Below are 20,689 nucleotides of genomic sequence, written 5' to 3' on the forward strand. Positions count from 1 at the left end.
CAAAATAATAAATGCCAACCTTCCAAACGGTTGATAAGACTTCAGAGGAAGTCACAAGCTTTTGCAGTAAAATCCACTTATCAATGCAAAATACAAAGTTCTCATCCAGGCATAAAATGCCAACTCATTTCATGTGCAAATGAAGTAATCACTGCAGCGCAGACAAATGTTTTTATGGTTCTTTTATTCTTTAAACTGCCCCCGAACACTTTGGGACTTACAGCTGAAATATGTCAGCTTCTTAACAAAACCTGCATCAGTGTCCCTGTAGGACCCTCGCAGCCCTGCTCAGGTTCGGACATCAGTAATGGCTCCACCGCGTTAACACTCTCACATGCAGATGCTTAATGTTTGTGTGCTTGTGGTAACCCAGAGGCAAACACACAGCTAACTTATTCTGACACCAGTGCTTATTTTAGGTCACTAACAGGGTCGGTTCATATGGAATATTAATCATAATAATGATTTCAGCCATGCATGAAAGTGTAATGCCCTTCCAAAAAGGGTCAAATAGGAAATCTACATGTTGTTTTTTCACTGTATTTTATTAACTAAAGATCCAGTCCTTTTTTGAACACTGATCCATATGTAGAATTTTAATTATTCTGAATATAACATGCATGGTTATAATTTATTGAGAGAGGCCCACATTACCATTACCATGTTATCAATGATGCTCGCCACAGCCCATCACGTGTTCATTCCTCCAGCACAGAGGTAACCGTCAGTGCTGCCAACCATACTTTGAGGCAGTGTGTGCTTTAAGCTAGACCAGTGGTTCTTAACCTTGTTGGAGGTACTGAACCCCACCAGTTTCATATGTGCGTTCACCGAACCCTTCTTTATTGGAAAAATAAAATGTGATTTTTTTCAAATTCAAGACATAGGTATATGTTTTACTGGTGCACAAAATGAACCGTGCATCAACTTCACAAAGAACAAAACCAGCAAAACATGATTTTCACACAAAAACCAAAACATAATAATGAATACTTACTGCAAACCAGTGTGACAGCCGCTGTGAGTGTTTCACCAATGGTGTGTGGTTTGCCCTGCTTTGCAATCAGGTAAGCAACTTCGTACGATGCTGTGAGGATCGGTTTGTTGATGGGTACAAAGCCGAGAACAGGCAGAGTAGCCTTTTCATCGAATCTGGCTCTCTTCACCTTGAATTCAGCAAGTGCTGTGTTCTTGTATTCCCCATCTCCATGCTGCTTAAGGAAGTGTTCCCTTAGTTTTGCCGGTGCTCGACTAGAATTGCTCAACTTGGCATGGCAAATCATGCAGTTAGGACGCTGATTCCCATCACGTTCCGTTATACATGTGAATCCATATTGTACTTATTCGTCCGACCACTTTCTTTTTTTGTTGATATAGTTAGTATGAAGGGATTCAAATATTAAGAAAGAAATCACGACGTACCATCACGACAGTCACTCGGCTACTGAGTCGAGTCGACTACTGAGCGCATCAAATCCCCTGCAGCACAGATAGGCCAAGCGATGTAGCGTGATCACCTGCAGCCAGTGATGGCCAAGCGGGGCGTGTCATCATGAATAATAGTTGGGTGTGTGTTTTCACCTCCGCCGAACCCCTGAGACTGACTCACCGAACCCCTGGGGTTTGATCGAACCCAGGTTAAGAACCACTGAGCTAGATGCTATTGTCAGTAAGCTAACACACTCAGGGACAATACCATGCAAAGTATATACTACTGGGTAACCATTTTAAATTTTAACCATTAGTTTGTTAGCACTAAATTCAAATACTGTTGAGGTCCGTTGGGATTTCTTTAGTTTTGCAGGATTTTGGTCAGATATCATTTGACAATTTCAGAGGAAAATGGCTCTTTATTTAAAGTCTGAAGGACCAGAGTGATTACAATTAAGGGGAACTTGAACATGTTTACCACATTTTATCATTGTCTGTATCCCTCTCTGTTTTTCTATATATTTCTCTCTCTCTCTCTCTCTCTCTCTCTCTCTCTCTCTCTCTCTCTCTCTCTCTCTCTCTCTCTCTCTCTCTTCCTAACTTATTTTTCATTTTCTTGATTTGGCTATATATAATTAAAGCATTTACTTGACCTGATTACGCTCAAATGCACAAAAAGGTGGCAAACCACTCACTGGTTACCTGCTGGCCCTTTATTGAAAACCATGGGGTTTATCCTCTGCGGATTATACATACACATGTACAAAATCCCAAGCTAATCCAACCACAGTGGAAGAGATATTGAAATCTGGACCAAGTGGTTAACAGACAAACTCTCTCATGCATAAACATCTTATGCATACTAAAAACAATAACTACACATCACACCACCGTCCACAAACGTACTTACACCTTTCCTGCTGAATGATCCTTCCTAAATGAACATTAATCCTCAGACACTGGTCAGACACTCAAATACTTAGATGAGTCTGACATCAGTATTGTAAGAGTTTATCTAAAATTGTTCTCAGATGGAGAATATATTTGTCTTATATATATTAAAAATATCTTTTGCAGAATCAAATGAAATCATATTTTATATATTTTATTTGTATTAATTATATATTGGTTGCTCTTTCAGTGTCAGTCCCAGCACCGTTCATTTTCTTTATGTCAAATCAGTCACTGGCTCAACATTTAAAAAATGGATTCAATAAAAGTGTGATAAAAAAGTCATCATGTTCCCAGACATGTTAAATGATGTTCATTTTCTGTAGAGAGAAGCAAAGCCTCAGGTTGGCTACTAACTGGCTGTATCTGTGTTTGTCTTTTAAAAAAAAATCTGCTTTCCTTCAGCCGTCTGACAATTGAATTTCCTGCCGTTGTATTCAGGAGCAACAACAAAAGGTTTTCAACAACATTTTCCCATTCTGGCTTTAACTCGTTACTTTCCAGATAAACCACTTCCTCTGCAATACACTGATGTAAGAACTGCACAGCTGAGTCTCCACCCAGGCCACATTATATTCCTGGTTCAGAATACAGGATATTATAATAATTTGCAGAGTGAAGAACATGGAGATCATCCCACACCAGAGATCTCACTCTTTTATTGCTCACTTCCTTTATTCCAATTAAAATCTAACATTAAAGATCACAAAAATATTCCCCGTTTGACAACCCACAACATCTGACCATGTTCAATTCATCTTTACCACAGAAGGACATCGGCAAGGCTTATTAGTCTAGTATGGACCTGAAGTGCAGTCACATTGTACGTTATACGCTTTCACACACAGTTTACAGTTCAAGTTGTGATTTGCATTGCTCTTATCCATATCTATGACACCCATTAAACAGTGACATCATGTCATTTTCAAGAACAATAGTAGTAAAAAACTAAAGAAACTCTACAATGGTCATTTCTTTCAAAGCCTTAAACATGTGATCTTCATCGTGTGTCCTTCATTGATTTATTTCAACCATCACCATGATCTCTTACTAACCTTAACCTAAATATAGTGTTACATTTACCTTCCGGAAACCAAATCCACTTGCTAGCTTCTTCCACAGTTTTCAATCCAATCCTGGGGGTATAAATAGAATCCAAATTGACCTGTTTTCTCATAGTCATTTGAATAGTACAAAAGTAGATGAAGTAAACTGGTTCGACCACTTGCCATTTTACTCAAACCTGTGTCTATAAAGCATGGTGGAATCAGCAGGCTAGGGAAGGCGTTACTCATCTGGCAAGAGCATTGTGCGTTCCTACACCAACAAGAACATGTGGATGAGGTATGGTTATTTTACTTGTGTCCTCTGGCTCACCATGCTTTGACACCTTACTCCTCCCACTGCTCGCCTCAGCTGTGAATACAGAACTCCACCTCATTTAGTCAACACTGACTCATAGGGAGGTTATCACCCACTACAATCTTATAGCTACAAGGTCTCAATGGAAGAAAAATGGCCGCTGTAATGACAATCCTGCTGTTGAGATGAATGGGAATATCCTTTGTGCTCCATTTCTATCTATTCATTTTCTCCGCAGATTGAATTTGGTATCTTGCCACGGAGGCTGTAAAGTGGATTTAGTGCAGAACTTACGTAGGTCCTGTCAGCTGTTAGAAAGACACTAGTTGCAAATATTATACCAAGTCAGATGTGCTCCAGAAAAGCCAGCAACTGGACCCAGAGTAAATACAACGCTGTGTTGTCATGTTGAGAGGCCTATTGGATCAGAAATGGAGGAGGCTTGTAGCAGTCAAACCAAGAGTGGCATTCAATAACCAAAACGCAAAAAACCTTCTCAACACGACGTGATGAAGCTTCTCCTGCAGACATTCTTTTTTTTTGTGACCAATTTTGTATATATTTTTTTGTCCTCACAGTATTAGTATCTTATCATTTGTATTCATGTATACCCCATACATGAATACAAATTATAAAGACACTAATACGAAAAGAAAAGGAAAAAGATAGGGAGTCCCTATCCCCACGCCACCCCGTCCCTCCCCCTTCCCACCCCTCTTGCTATTTCACAGCAATCATACCTGATGTTTGTTAGCTATCGTCGGGGTACATCTATTATATTATTTATATTTATATTATACTATTACCATTCATAACCTGCAGCGATTCTCATGCATGCATTCTTGTCAAGCTTGAATCACTCTCTTCAGATCAAGCTCGACGGTGACATCAGAGTACACTGAATAAGCAGAAACGTTGACTTTAATTAAATGTACAACAGTTTTTACATAACTGTATTATGTCAATTGAAAGCAATAATATTACATTTTAATAAAAAAGATATGGTTCAACTTAATAGTATTGCTTTCAACTGACCTAATACAGTTGTGTGAAATCTGTTGAAATAAAACATTTAATTAAAGTCAATGTTTCAGTGTGATGTCAACAATATAGATCTGTTAGGACACCAACTAGCAGACTTTGGGTTCCTCTAATATGTGACTTTGTGCTAAATGTGTTTTACCATAGCTGTGGCATTAAATATTAATACTCTAGTGAGGAGGCTAATGGACGATTAGATGAGAAGACAGCTTTTCTGACGCATCGCAGGAGGCTCACAGATCAGAACACTCGCCATGTGATCACAGCCTCACTCTGCTCCGGCTCATGTTAGACTTTCATTGGCCCTTCTCCTCCGCTGCTGCCTGGCTCCCAGGTGCAGGTGGAAGATAAAAGAACCCACAGGCCGTCACTTCACGAGCTGCCTCGCCAAACAAATCTTCATCCTTCTCCTCTTTCAAGCCTCATGCATGCTGGAATCTGGCACGGAGCGCATTCAAGAGCGGGGAAGTTTGTCTTGTGTGTTTAGACGCTTCCTGAATTTAGTTCGAAGCGAGACACAGCAAAGCGTGTGTTGGGTTCTTGAGAATACTAATTTAGATGCATATTCCTGTCCCTTCATCCTCTATTCCCTAAGTACACGCCACCATCCCCCCCACACATTGCTATCAACACCCTATCTTCCTCCTTCTCCGGCTCGCTCTGTCGCACGGATTCGACGGAGCTGAAAATACATCTCTGCACTTGGGGAGGCAGCGGGAGACAAGGCTTGTCAGAGGGAGGGAGGGTGGGAGGAAGAGGAGGAAGGTTGGAGGAATGAGATGGGGGGATGGAAGGGGACCTGTGGTTCTATCTGTTGCTGATGAAGACCCCCCCCCCCCCCCCCCCGCTGTCTCCATACCTGTCAAATGACCCACCCCGCTGCACTCATCACCCTCCCCCGCCCTAGAATTCCTCCTCCTTCCTGTCACCCTCCCTCCTCATACGTTTTGATTGAAACTGTGGATCAAAATCCTCCCCCTCATCTTGTCTCATGTCATAATTTCTCTCCATGTGTTTGTTATTCTTCTCTTTTCAACCCCTTTCTTCCCATTCACCTCCTCTGATGACAGCTCCCCCCTCCCGTCATACTCTACTTCCTCTCCTCTCCTCCAAAGCTTTTTTTTAGTGGTCCAAGGCGTATGAGTGATGTGTTGATGAAAATGATCAACGTGCTTTTTATTTAATTTCTTTAGTTTGCATAAAAAAAATAATAACTGCACCTACGACTGAGTAGCAGATAGTTGCTCATGTGAAGATTTCCCAAAAGTAACAATAGGTAATCAAAATTGTTACTTTAAAAAGCACCAAGAGTTAATGTGTTGCATGTTTAGGATCTAATGGATGGTGTTCTGTCCAGCTCTGCAGCTTTCTCGCAATAGAGTCTTTTTGTATTGCCTTTCAAAAGGAACCCATTTTTCTGTAATTCATCATTCAAAGCTGAACTATTCCATATCTTCACAATTAATCAAATGGCTGTGTGGTTGCTCTGAGGGGTTTCTTTCCAGCTTAAGCGTCAGTTCAGCCCCAGACACATGAAGTTAGCAGCTCAGTGGAAGCATTAGCAGCTACAGAGCCAGATGCTCTCCTCAAACGACAGAATGAATATTGGACTATTTGTCCAGAAACATGACACATAGATTGCCATTAAATTACAAAAAGAAAAAAGAAATGCCTTCCAGAAATAAAATATAGCTGTTAGCTGTCTTTAAATCTTTTGGATATTTAGTCATGGACACAGCAGCCTCTCAAGGTTTCTATGTTGAGACTGTTAGTGAATATTTTTTGACACTGTTCATCGTTTTCTCCTTCCTCAGTCTGCGTTCCCATGACATAGGTCTTTAGACCTTGGGGTTGCTGTAATCTCCCTTAAGGAGGGGCAGCTTGGGGGCTTTGTTGATGCCAGTCTATGACCGAGCACAAACTGACCTGAGATAGTTTATTGTTCAGGGTCGTCTAGAAGCCCTTCTTATCTGGAACGTAGGTTCTTTTCCATGGACCACAGCTTTCGTTAGATTCAGGGTCCATATTTGTTTACTCTCACTGATGAGGAATGATTATACACTCTGAACGAGTTAAAACCTCAGACTGCAGAAGAGATCTTCAGAATTGGTCGGGCAATCGCTCTGTCAACTCGTGGCTGCAGCACATGTCTTGTCAATTCTCCATCCCTTAACTTCATAATAAACCTTCAATGTTTGCCATCAAAGTTCCAGCTCTCCTGTGTCTCTCTGAGTTTTCTCTCCATTGCTTCAGAAGTTTCCCTCACAAGCAGTGACGTGCGGTGAGGGGAGGCAGGTGAGGCCGTGCCTCACCTGTCATCATGAAAAGTAAAATGAAGAAATACATTTAATGATCATATTTATCCAGTTGTTTGTATTATAAAGTTATTTTCCTTTTAATTTCACCAGTTTTACATTATTTTGATCCAAAATCGCTGAATTTTCATATTCACGTTCAAACACTGAGAACGGCTGCTCGGTGAGGCACCAACCTGCTGACATGCTATACAGTGAGACTGTAACTGCTGTCTGTCTGTATGTCGCTATTAAAATGTTCAAACACTCTGGCTATATTAACTAATTTCCATACTTTAGCTGGTGTATATAATATACAGTGTTTTTTGTCAACTGTATGTCTGTAACGTGTCTCTTGTGCTGAGCAAAACCGCTGCGAAGAGACTAGGTGAGGCACGCAGTTCTCCTGCCTCATGGCAGTGGGTGCTAGTGAGTCCAGTTCAAATCTGATTGTGATGACGTCGTGCCTCACCAGCCATGAACTTCACCGCACGTCACTGCTCACAAGAGACATTATACTCATTTTGTCACTGTAACATTTTCAATTGTTTGATGTGACTTGGTATATTTGTGCTAAAACGACCCAGGTCCAGTCTGTATCCACATAAGACCAATACTGAAACCAACGGGTGGCAAATGTGATGAGTGATTTTGGGCTATTTAAAGAAAAGTGACTTGGCGTAATGCACTAACAGCTTGGTAGCTTTGTATGTTCACTGCTGAGGACCTTTTTCAAACTATTTCCAACATGCCACACATTCAAATATTTTCTGAGGTCAGTGGAGGCTCATGGCCCGCTGTTCTACTGCTCAGTAAATGTCAGATCACTTTAATTGTTTTGCTCCCTTTCCTCTGGATTTCCCTCTGTGGAAGTGTAATGCATTAATAAAGGAGCAGAGTTTGTACTCTTTCATGAACAGCCTGATTTCCTCCCTCTCCACAGACCACAGTGTGCTATATATCAGCCATGATTTTAGTTTGGAGTACACCGTGTGAGGCGGTGAATAATCCACTGTGTCAACATTTGGTTTTGGCAATGTGGCGTTGATCGTATTGTATAAGCCTTCTAACAACGACAAAGGTATAATTAGAGGTGTTCAGCGCAATTATGTCTGTCAATAGGGGGACACTGAACAAGTCAGGCACAATGCAAATGAAATCAATAGCATAAACCTAAAGGCTGTGAAGCAGTAGCACCTGGATCTGCTCCAGAAAGTGTGCCCTCAGTGGTTTGAAGTAAAATAAAGTGTAGGTCCTGTTGTATTGATCTCCTGACCTCTCTCTTATAGAAAAAGAAACTGTCCTGGAGCCCTTTGTGCTGAAGGACCTGCTACCGTCCGCCCTGGGAAGTTACTACCGCTACACCGGCTCTCTGACCACCCCGCCCTGCAGCAAGGTGGTGGAGTGGATCATCTTCAGCAGACCTATCTACGTCTCCTACAAACAGGTGAGAACCACACAGAAACAGGCGGAGAATATGGCATGCAGTTTGCATTGATTTACAGTCAGTGTGGAAACTAAACCATTTTATTCTCTGGAATTACGGTAAATGAACTTCATTGGTATAGTGCTTCTAGTCTTCGCAATTGCTCAAAGTCGGCATCCGCAATTTAACACACACTGTCATACACTTAATGGCAGAGGTGGCCAGTCTGTGTCGGTGCCATCCGGAAAAATAAGGGTTTCAGTGTTGTACCTAAGATCACTTCACACAAAGACCGAAGGAGCCGGGGAATCAAACCATTGATCACTTTCAATTTTATTCTCATACCATGAATTTTTGGACTGACTAGAATGTAATTTAGCAATGTTGTGTGTCGGTTAGTGTGTGTGTTTGTACAGTGGTAGGGCAGAACATGAGAAGAATACTTGTGAAGTGGATGATATTATATTAAAGTTGTGCCAAAAATATAAGCTCTGAGAGCATGGGTTTGCCCTACAAAAACATTTTGAACATCTCTGAGATATAAAATTGCACACACTGAAATCAAACAGTTTCTGACATACAGCTGAAGCACTATGGTTTTACTACATGTTTTATCAAACTTAAACAACATGCAGCTCATGTGGATCTAACAACACCTTGACTGTATTTTAATTAAAATCACATTATAAAGATCCCAGGGTGTCACAGCGGGAGGCTTTGTCGACTTGATGACAAATTAAATGATTATTTGAAGTGATTTGGTTGGTTTGATACTCTATAAAATGAGCCTTATTTGCAAATCCTACTTGTGGATTTGGCTTTTAATGTTGCATATCTCTCCAGGGAGTTAAATGAAATAGTGTTGTTTATAGATCTGAACTAATTTCTATCTTGCATTAGGTGCACTATAAATGTGTTCTGTGTTGCTCCAGACGTGCTGACATGTCACGTCAGATTACATTCTTTACAATTTATGCAAGACTATGCTTACATTTTTAAACAAAATGCTTCTAAGTGCATCCTCCTTCCTATCAGTGTCGTCTATAAAAAGCTCTGCAGATGCCTTTTGGGATGTTGCTGTTTTTATGCTCCATTGTACAAAGCTTAAGGTCTTGCCTTTTATATGAGCCAATGTTTTGTTTGGTGTCAACTTCAGCCACAAGGAATTGTCCTATTTGTAAAGAAATAGAAAGAGCTTTTATATTCGTTAGCCCAATTAAAATGTTTTATATTTTTCTCAAAGATCATTCCATGTGTTTGAAGTGATTCAATTACTGAATGTGACTCAACAGTTTTATCATTTTTGAAATTATTGTTGTTGTTGTTTTTTTTAATCTTTTGTTTTGGGACCCCCTCAGAAAAGGATGATACATTTAAGGTGTTTAACTAGATTTAATACATTTTTACGGATCACTTTTGACCTCTGACATTAGTTGTGTTGATTCTCTATAAGGGACACATCTTTTTCACCAGATTAAACTATCAAGTCAAAATAAAAAAAGAAACAATGCATTCATTGAAATGGATGTGCATTAATTTATTGACATCTGCACATGTGTAAACTCATTTGCATATTTGCTGGCTACTGCATCAGTGTATTACTGTGTAAATAGCTGTGAAGGGTTCCTGTTTGTTTTCCATGTGATGTTCAGGATTCATTGGCAGAATGACAGGTCTGTACACAGCGCTGCTGACAACACGCAGTCTTCCTCCTCTTGTTTAAATCCCTGTTGACCAAGCTGTCCATCCCCGGCCCTTTTTAAGTCAACGTCTTCTACTGTGTAAATACCCAGACACTTTAAAATGGATACAAAGAGAAAAACTGTCTGTGATTATATTAAACCGGAAGATGGAAACAAACAGCATAACGTTTCTTCAATTGAGCTTGGTCATGAGTCAGCACTTTCAGGGTGCCATTAGTCAATGATGCAAAGTTGAACTCGAAAGCACTTCCTCGAACACAGTTATTACTCTATATGAAGCAGGTTTCAAGCATAGCGGTGTAACACTCATGGTCTTAATGGCCAGCACTCCAATAGGCTAAGTGGTGGGACATATCTAAGCGGTTGACCAATTAAAACAGAGCCGGCCAGCTAACCAATCAAATCAGACTGGGCTCTGGTTTCAGACAGAGGGTGAAAAGGAGGGTGCTGCAGGGCAGGCCGTATGAGAGAAATAAAGAGACACTACATACTGATATACACCTGAACATCAGCAGGAGAGGACTCTTTAAAGTAGAGACACTACATACTGATACACACCTGAACATCAGCAGGAGAGGACTCTTTAAAGTAGAGACACTACATAGTGATATACACCTGAACATCAGCAGGAGAGGACTCTTTAAAGTAGAGACACTACATACTGATACACACCTGAACATCAGCAGGAGAGGACTCTTTAAAGTAGAGACACTACATAGTGATATACACCTGAACATCACAGGAGAGGACTCTTTAAAGTAGAGACACTACATGCTGATATACACCTGAACATCAGCAGCTGAGAACTCTTTAAAGTAGAGACACTACATACTGATATACACCTGAACATCAGCAGGAGAGGACTCTTTAAAGTAGAGACGCTACATACTGATATACACCTGAACATCAGCAGGAGAGGACTCTTTAAAGTAGAGACGCTACATACTGATATACACCTGAACATCACAGGAGAGGACTCTTTAAAGTAGAGACACTACACACTGATATACACCTGAACATCACAGGAGAGGACTCTTTAAAGTAGAGACACTACATACTGATACACCTGAACATCAGCAGGAGAGGACTCTTTAAAGTAGAGATATTACATACTGATATACACCTGAACGTCACAGGAGAGGACTCTTTAAAGTAGAGACACTACATGCTGATATACACCTGAACATCACAGGAGAGGACTCTTTAAAGTAGAGACACTACATGCTGATATACACCTGAACATCAGCAGCTGAGAACTCTTTAAAGTAGAGACACTACATACTGATATACACCTGAACATCAGCAGGAGAGGACTCTTTAAAGTAGAGACGCTACATACTGATATACACCTGAACATCAGCAGGAGAGGACTCTTTAAAGTAGAGACACTACACACTGATATACACCTGAACATCACAGGAGAGGACTCTTTAAAGTAGAGACACTACATACTGATACACCTGAACATCAGCAGGAGAGGACTCTTTAAAGTAGAGATATTACATACTGATATACACCTGAACGTCACAGGAGAGGACTCTTTAAAGTAGAGACACTACATGCTGATATACACCTGAACATCAGCAGCAGAGAACTCTTTAAAGTAGAGACACTACATGCTGATATACACCTGAACATCAGCAGGAGAGGACTCTTTAAAGTAGAGACACTACATACTGATATACACCTGAACATCAGCAGCAGAGGACTCTTTAAAGCAGAGACACTACATACTGATATACACCTGAACATTAGCAGGAGAGGACTCTTTAAAGTAGAGACACTACATACTGATATACACCTGAACATCAGCAGGAGAGGACTCTTTAAAGTAGAGACACTACACACTGATATACACCTGAACATCAGCAGGAGAGGACTCTTTAAAGTAGAGACACTACATACTGATATACACCTGAACATCAACAGGAGAGGACTCTTTAAAGTAGAGACACTACATGCTCATATACACCTGAACATCAACAGGAGAGGACTCTTTAAAGTAGAGACACTACATACTGATATACACCTGAACATCAACAGGAGAGGACTCTTTAAAGTAGAGACACTACATACTGATATACACCTGAACATCAACAGGAGAGGACTCTTTAAAGTAGAGACACTACATGCTCATATACACCTGAACATCAACAGGAGAGGACTCTTTAAAGTAGAGACTCTACATACTGATATACACCTGAACATCAACAGGAGAGGACTCTTTAAAGTAGAGACACTACATGCTCATATACACCTGAACATCACAGGAGAGGACTCTTTAAAGTAGAGATGCTACATACTGATATACACCTGAACATCAGCAGGAGAGGACTCTTTAAAGTAGAGACACTTCATACTGATATACACCTGAACATCAACAGGAGAGGACTCTTTAAAGTAGAGACACTACATGCTCATATACACCTGAACATCACAGGAGAGGACTCTTTAAAGTAGAGATGCTACATACTGATATACACCTGAACATCAGCAGGAGAGGACTCTTTAAAGTAGAGACACTACATGCTCATATACACCTGGACATCAGCAGGAGAGGACTCTTTAAAGTAGAGATGCTACATACTGATATACACCTGAACATCAGCAGGAGAGGACTCTTTAAAGTAGAGATGCTACATACTGATATACACCTGAACATCAGCAGGAGAGGACTCTTTAAAGTAGAGATGCTACATACTGATATACACCTGAACATCAGCAGGAGAGGACTCTTTAAAGTAGAGATGCTACATACTGATATACACCTGAACATCAGGAACATATGGCCACTTTAACAGCGCAAACTGCAGTGTAAATCCCCACTTTGTGTTAAAGAACATGCAGGAGGCTGTGTTGTAATACTTTCAGTTATCGTTGCAGAAATAATGTTACAATAACACATTTGGAATCTTCATTTTTTAAATTGATGTGTTCTTAGCTATGTGACCAAGTTTGTATTTTAGAGTGGCGACAGGAGCACACGCGCTGCAACGGACCAAAACCTTTCCATAAGGAGAAACCAATGCAGCTTCAAAAACTATCCAAAACACATGCAAATGAAGAAATGTCTTCACTGACGTGACAACACGTGCATCATTAAGAAAAGATTCATCAACCTGACAAAAAATGTGCAGGGTTTACTTAAAGCGCTGCCTAAATGAAACGCTTCAACAACCTCTGGTTTAGGGTGGTACACCTGTTTCCTTGGAGGGGGCTAAACCCGGCGGAGGTGAAAGCTATGCTGTGTAGCATCACACCTGTTTTCCTTTAATCTGCACATATAGACATGAAGGATGATTGCATGCGTTACAGAGGCTACTGTGTGATTCTGTTTGATAGTTGTTTAATCCAGCCTTCACATAATTTAGATAAATAATAGATAAGAATTTAAAGTCCACACATAGAAAATGGTGCAAACAGCAAGAGATTTCAAAGAGGGAAATAATTGAACAAAAAGTCAACTAAAAAGCAAGCGATTGGGGCCTAAATCATTCTTCCTGTTGCATGGCTGATGATTCCTGACCATTAGCAAGTCTTTCTCAACATGCTTAAAAGCCTCTTTTGAAATCCTTTTGTTTATCCCTTTTTTGCTGGGGGACTCTCCAGAGAAAACGTGATGGAAGAAGATAAAAGGAGGAGATTGAGAGGAGAATTAACACAGATGGTGACTGGAGTTGTTTTTTATCTGCCACTTAGTGTTTTATTTCTTGCCCCTCTTTTTGCTAGCCCTTTGTTTTGGACGATAGTTGAAGTAGGTCAGCAGGATAGACAGCCGTTGCTTTGGGTCCTCTTTTAGAGCGATCGATTCTCAGGCTCTTACACAACCACCAAAAGGCTTTTCTTTCAGACAGACATGTGGATTAACCACGCTTCTATTTGTGCCTCTGATGTTTGTATGTCTGTGCGTGTGTGAATGTTTTTTTGCATGTGCATGTATGTGTGTGTTTGTAAGTGTATCACATGTTTACCTTCCTGGGATGACTTATGCCATGCTGGTCTCACATCACATTCCCCCTGAACACGAGCTGCCAACTGGGAAGTTGAGATCAGCCATCTAGTACCATTCCAAGTGGGACATGTGGGATATTTTTTAAAACAATTTTCCATCTGGCATTGTGTGCAATGGTGCCAACATTTCCAGAAAGCAGCTAAGATGCAGCCATATGAGTTTCTTTTTCTCTTTGAGGTCTTGTAGAAGATTCAGTTCTGTTCCGTTGTGAAATACCTCCTCCAAAACTCAATCTGGGCTAAATGTGGTAAGAAATGTTTTATTGTTTTTAGAGATCTGACTCTAGTAGCGGGGTTAGCAGACATCTGTCTTACTGTCAGAGCTGTCTTTCTGGATGTTTTAGCATATGCACAAAAACTTAAAACGTTGACTTTAATTAAATGTATTATGTCAACAGATTTCACATAACTGTATTAGGTTAATTGAAAGCAATAATATTAAGTTTAAATACAAAATATTAGGTTCAACTTAATAGTATGCCTTTCAACTAATCTAATACAGTTATTTGAAATCTGTTGACAGAATACATTTAATTAAAGTCAACGTTTTAGTGTTTTTAGTGTGCTCAGATGAAGACCATATTTAAGTAATTGCAAACCAAAAAAAATGATTTATGGTGCATTTACTGAAAAGAAGAAGAGTCACTTACTGTATACCGACTCGGTGAGCTGTACCAAGAAGTTTAGGATCAATATATGGTTACACCTCCATAAGGAACATGCTCAGCTGGCTGATTGAAAAAGGAGTGCGGGTGGAGGGGAAAGGTCAGGTGACGGAACAGTAGGAAAGTCAGAGGGCATCTTGTGGATGGAGGGAAAACAGCAATGCATGTGGTGAGGGTGGGAAAATGCGTCTGAGGGGAGGAGAGAGCAGCAGAACTCCAAAAGAAAGGCTAAGGGAGACTTCTTCCTGAAACAGATTTTGATACCGCAGCAGAAGCTTTTGTAGAATGACAACAAATGAATATGTTATCACATAGCTGACAGAACAAATATTGGCACACATTGTAACATTTGGTTGTGTTGGCTGTCAGTTGTCAGTCATAGTGTCTCACGTTGAGTTTACTGTCAATCTCAATCCGTTTACTAGGATCAGTTGATGTAATTGGAAGATATTGTATCCTTGTCATTGTTGGAAAGTGCCTCAATGGCACAAAGAGTAGCACAACGTATCACAACCCATGCAAAACACTTTTAACTGCCAAGCTGAAGTCAAATGGAAAAATGCACAGTATGGCACTGAGCATCTCCAGGGACTCCAGTTTACCATGTTGCTACCCACATGTCTACACAATATTCAACCCAACCAATACCGAATCAGTACTTACGGTAAACCATGGCAAAAATGTCTTGGATTAATAAAGCCTGGACATGCACTTTTATGCAGAATGTTCAACAATATCCAGCTGATGACAACCAGTCTTGGGCAAGTTACTTCCAAAATGTAATACAGTATATATTACTTATTCCTGTCTTTTTAAAGTAATAAGTTACATTACATTATTACTGTAATGCGTTACACTACTTTTGCATTACTTTTAGTTACTTTCACCATAAATAACCTCTAAAGTATGGCTTTAAATGCTGAAATGTAGTTTATTGCAGCTCATTAATTAAAGCTATCTATGGCAGTATGCTGAAATTAAACTCATGCTCCGTTTAACTGGGCTAAATAATATGTGATACCGGTAACATGACGTCTCTGTGTGTTATTAATAACATGTTAGTGGAGCCTCTGCACGGCCCTGTGACCTGCTGTATATCAACGAGTCTCTATTCAACGTTAGCTCACCTTGTCATTGGTGTGTTAACGGGGATTTGGCTGACAAGCTTTCTAAAAGCCGGCGACTCCACAGAGGACAGAGGCTGCAGATCTTCAACACTCTGCCACGAGTCTCTGAACTTCTCGGGGGTTCAAGCAGCAGACCAGAGAAAGTTACCTTCTGTTGCTTCGGCCTGCGAGCACTCCTGTCTGTTTCTTTTCTTTTCTCTGAGCCTGCAGCTCTGCATTGTGAGCCTGCAGCTCTGCATTGTGAGCCTGCAGCTCTGCATTGTGAGCCTGCAGCTCTGCATTGTGAGCCTGCAGCTCTGCATTGTGAATCTGTTTCTGCAGCCCTCTTAACCAATAGTAAACAGGCTTACTGAGTTACTATTCTACCCGCACAATTATTTCTCTGGTGTCAGAATGTCTCGCGATGTTTGTGATTTCTTAAAAACAAAACACCACATCATTTCAGGTTAAAATGTGTTGTAACTGCATTACTGAGAATTGTAACGGGTATTATATTACCCACATTTCAGAAGTAATGCATTATATTACTGCGTTACAGCAAAAAGTAATACATTACTGTAACCCCGTTACTTTTGTAACGCATTACACCCAACTCTGGTGACAACACTGCTTTATTATTTGTTTTAATCCGCACTAAAACAAATCCAGGCCTGTCTAATAGTTTATGTTTAAAAAAAAAGAAACGCAGTTCCTGTTTTCTGGATCTCGGAGTTATTTCAATGAGCAGTGGTAACTCATGGCAGAGCAATAGACTGTCTCCTTGTTTCTAGGATAGATTAGGTTACCATAGCAACACATGCAAACTACCTATAATCTGCCTACTGTCAGAACAATCTCATTGATGCTGTAACCAAGGCTTTATGCTCTGATAATATAGTGATTTCAACTCAGATTGAGGCTGATGTGAATCTGTGTGAGGCTGCTCTCTGGTGAGCGCAGTGCCCTGTTACGTCTGGGGCACAATAAAATGATAGAACCCAAATGCACGACTCGACACAAAAGAGTTTCCAAAAAAAGGTTTTTTACTAGAGGTAATATTCCATAGTCACAAAGGTCTAGGCATAACGCACACTAGCGTGGTGATAACTCAAAACGATCTGGCCCTGGGCACAGAGACAAACACAGCTTAAATATACAAGGTGAACACAGGTGTAAACAATAAGGGCGGGGCAGTTAATCAGGTCAAGGGGAGGGACAACCAAGGAGGGGAAATCAAGCTACCTGAAATGAGAAAGGATGTTAGTGATAAACTAAAACTGGAAATGACACACAGGAAATGTCAGACAACAAAAAGGATTATTGGACACAGACTAGACAATACATATACATAAACTAAGGTCAAAAAACCATAACCATAATTCAGCATATTTGCCGAGACACAAGATGCCCTCACAGGAAGGGCTGAAGGAGCTCAGCGCTGTGTGCTCCTGCAGTCCACTGTGAGAAGACAAACTCTGATTTGAGCCAGGCCATAAATCCAAAAATCATATGTACAAACACACACACACACACACACACACACACACACACACACACACACACACACACACACACACACACACACACACACACACACACACACACACACACACACAAACGAGGGATGTCTGCAGCCTAAGTCGATAAACACCACACAGCAAACCACACAGTTGTGGGCATTCTTAGAAAATATGCTTTTAATCTCTCACACAACCACACACACACAAACACACACACAACACACACACAACACACACATTTAGAGGCTCTGATGACGTCCCACTTTGAGGTACATAGAGTTTAGTTCAGCAAAACTTCTGAGGACTTGAGCAGGTTTTACTAACAGTCCCTGACAGTCACTTGAGGACTTCCTGCAAACTTAAAGCTGCAGCAGGTACTATATGTATGATAACATTGGACCTCAAAATCCAGGCACACACATCCTATCTGGTTCAGTCCCACATATTTCAATGCTAGCTACAGTTCTTATATTTGATAAGTGAGACATTGGTAGTGATTCATAGTATATAACAGTAAAATACTAACCTTGGGTGCAGAACTATTTCTAATGACATATATATATTCAAAACATTTTCTAAGAGCTTTTCAGGTAGTACAGTCCTTACACAACTACACAGGGCTGTAATTACATTTTACATAGAAAATATGAATTGTTGCACATGACCCACAATGGCCAGAAAAGACTTTCTACATGTACATACATTGCAAGTAATGTGTGGGCATCAATTCTTTGTTGTGTGCAGAGAATCAGCAGGAAGTAAGACCAGAAGAGGACTTTAATATGCATGCTCCATTAGCCCCAAAAATAGAAGCCGATGTTTGGAGCGTGCTCTCAGTGAGTTGCTTTTATTGTTAAGATGTGGGTGCCACCTTGGAAAACAGTTTCCGCTTCTCGTGATATATCAATGCTTTAGCTGTATTGGAACCACTGGTACCAGAACTAAACCCTGGTCAATGAGCCCCCTACCCACCTCCTTCATTGAAAGCAACTGTTACCTAAGCTTTACAAAGGCAGGAGAAATGTAACCTATAACTTAAAGGTCCCCTATTATGTAAAATGTACTATTGGATGTCCTTTTATACATCAATATGTGTCCCCGGTGTGTAAGGAGACTCACAAAGTGTCAGAAAATACAACCCTCTCTCTTTTCCTCCTTACCCACATCTCTAAAAATGGGGGTACAAACGAGCTGATCCAGATTTGCTTCAGTTATGACGTAATAACCAAAATGTGTGCTGGCTTTAGATTGAACTCCTGGCAACGTCCCGCCCACGTGACACGTCCCAACCTATCGTCCCTCATATACAGTCGGTGAGCTGAATCCCCCCCCCCATGGTAAAAGTCCTGAGCAGTTAATCAGCAGTTAACAACAGAGCTACTAAATAGCTAACACAAAGAAGAAGGCTAAAGAGCCATTCATGCATTTGTGTTTGCTCTTGCAGTTGTGCAGCGTTACCTCCATCTCCAGCTTCAGTCCTAGATAAACCCTGAGGGGTTGCTACGGTTCTGTAAACAGTGGAATCAGACTGGGGCTTTTTTCTTATTAATCCTTTGCTTTGACGCAGATTTGACTTTCATCATCTCAGAAAGTCACCCCTAAAGCTGGTCAACAGAGCTGGCAGGCTGATGTTTTATGTGCGTTTTACATTTGTTTTGCAGCAGCTTGGGGGGTTTGGGATTTGGATTTGCTGCAATCACATTCTGCTCAGGAAAAAACCCTGGCTGACTTTCTCATCTGCTATTATTTTATTATTCTATAAGAACGGGGAGGATTGTTGGCTTACCCAAGCATCACAGATTGTTTCAAATCAAGGTATCTCAAAACCTACTGTCCACTCTTCCATTACATTTGGTCTGAATATTCATGGTCCCCAGAGGATTCCAAAGGCTTTCACTACTCCAAACTGTTGTGGCTGCTGTGAGAAGGGATTCATGGATTCAAAAATAGATGTAATGAAGAAAAACAAAAAGAATAAATACACGCTCTGTATGTTTTTTTAAGACTCTTAGATGTACCTCTTTCATCTAAAGGCTATTAGCAGTCTTTTCACTTTAATCAATGTCACTTATTTGCTTTTAATTATTTGGTTGGGTCTGGCTTGCTGGCTTATTCTGTCCAGTGAAGTTGTTTTGTGAACTGCTGGAAGAGATTTTTCCAAAAGAATGGTTAGAGTAGGAGATGGCGTAGTCAAGGACAATCCATTCCGAATTCACTCCCCCCTTATTCTGTTGTGGCTTAGCTTCTGTTTTCAATTTCGGAGCACCTGACGTTGGGCAGCACAAAGAGTCACAGGGAGAATTTGCTGTCCTTGGATATCTCCTCACAGACATGTACCTTCCTGAAACTAAATCTGCCACACTACACCCCCTCCTCTCTCCAACACACTCTCACACACAAGCTGTTTCTCTGTGTGCATTGCTTCCAAACACATTGTACAGAGGATCCATCTGCCAACAGAGACAGAAAGATGACACTTCAGTCACACAGTGCAAATCCATGTCTGGTCACACGTCTTGCCACCCAGCACGTATTTGACAAATGGCAACATGCAGGAAGAGGCCAAGTCCAACATCTACCCAACGCAGTACAAAATGTTCACAGCTTGCAAACATGTCATGAGAATTCATTTTAAAACAACATGTGGAAGCGTTTCAGCGTGTCAGACACGCAGATGTACCAATCAAAGTTACTACACAAAAACATGTTATTATGGAAGCCACACCTGTCCTTCCAGAGGTACTACCTCCTTAAAAAAAACACAACCAAGGATGCTGGTAGACCGAGCCAAATGTGACCAAATGGAGGACATCTTTGTTTGATTTGACTGTTTGGGGAATTTAGCCAGTCAGAAATACAATCTCTTTAGTGGGGGACTTGTGTCACATGTGGCCCCCCAGAATTGGCCCAGTGTTGTTTAGATATTTCAGATTCTCCGGTTAGGGCAGCAACTACATTTACTTGATCCAGACTGCTGATGGGCCAAGCTGTGGTACCACTTTACAATAAGACTACCCTTATTGAGGGTTAATAAATAGTTTGTAATTCATTTATTAATTAGGTTGTGAACATTTTATATATTATTAATACGCTTTTATAAGACGTGAGTTGCCAACAAACATCAAGATGGATTCGGGGAGAATCAACTCAGTGAACAACAGATACCAAGGGTGCTGGCT

General features: G+C 40.7%; 1 protein-coding gene across 1 annotated transcript in view; it reads left to right on the top strand.

Annotated features, from left to right (window-relative positions):
- The window catches only part of LOC134883277 (receptor-type tyrosine-protein phosphatase gamma-like), a 407,948-nt gene that overhangs the window by 326,330 nt on the left and 60,929 nt on the right, over nt 1-20,689 (top strand). Inside the window, exon 7 of the mRNA XM_063911578.1 lies at nt 8,369-8,526. Coding sequence (XP_063767648.1) covers nt 8,369-8,526 — 158 coding nt within the window. The remainder of the gene's footprint in view (nt 1-8,368; nt 8,527-20,689) is intronic.

This window comes from Eleginops maclovinus, chromosome 20 (assembly GCF_036324505.1).
Source record: "Eleginops maclovinus isolate JMC-PN-2008 ecotype Puerto Natales chromosome 20, JC_Emac_rtc_rv5, whole genome shotgun sequence".
In the NCBI taxonomy this organism is placed as follows: domain Eukaryota; kingdom Metazoa; phylum Chordata; class Actinopteri; order Perciformes; family Eleginopidae; genus Eleginops; species Eleginops maclovinus.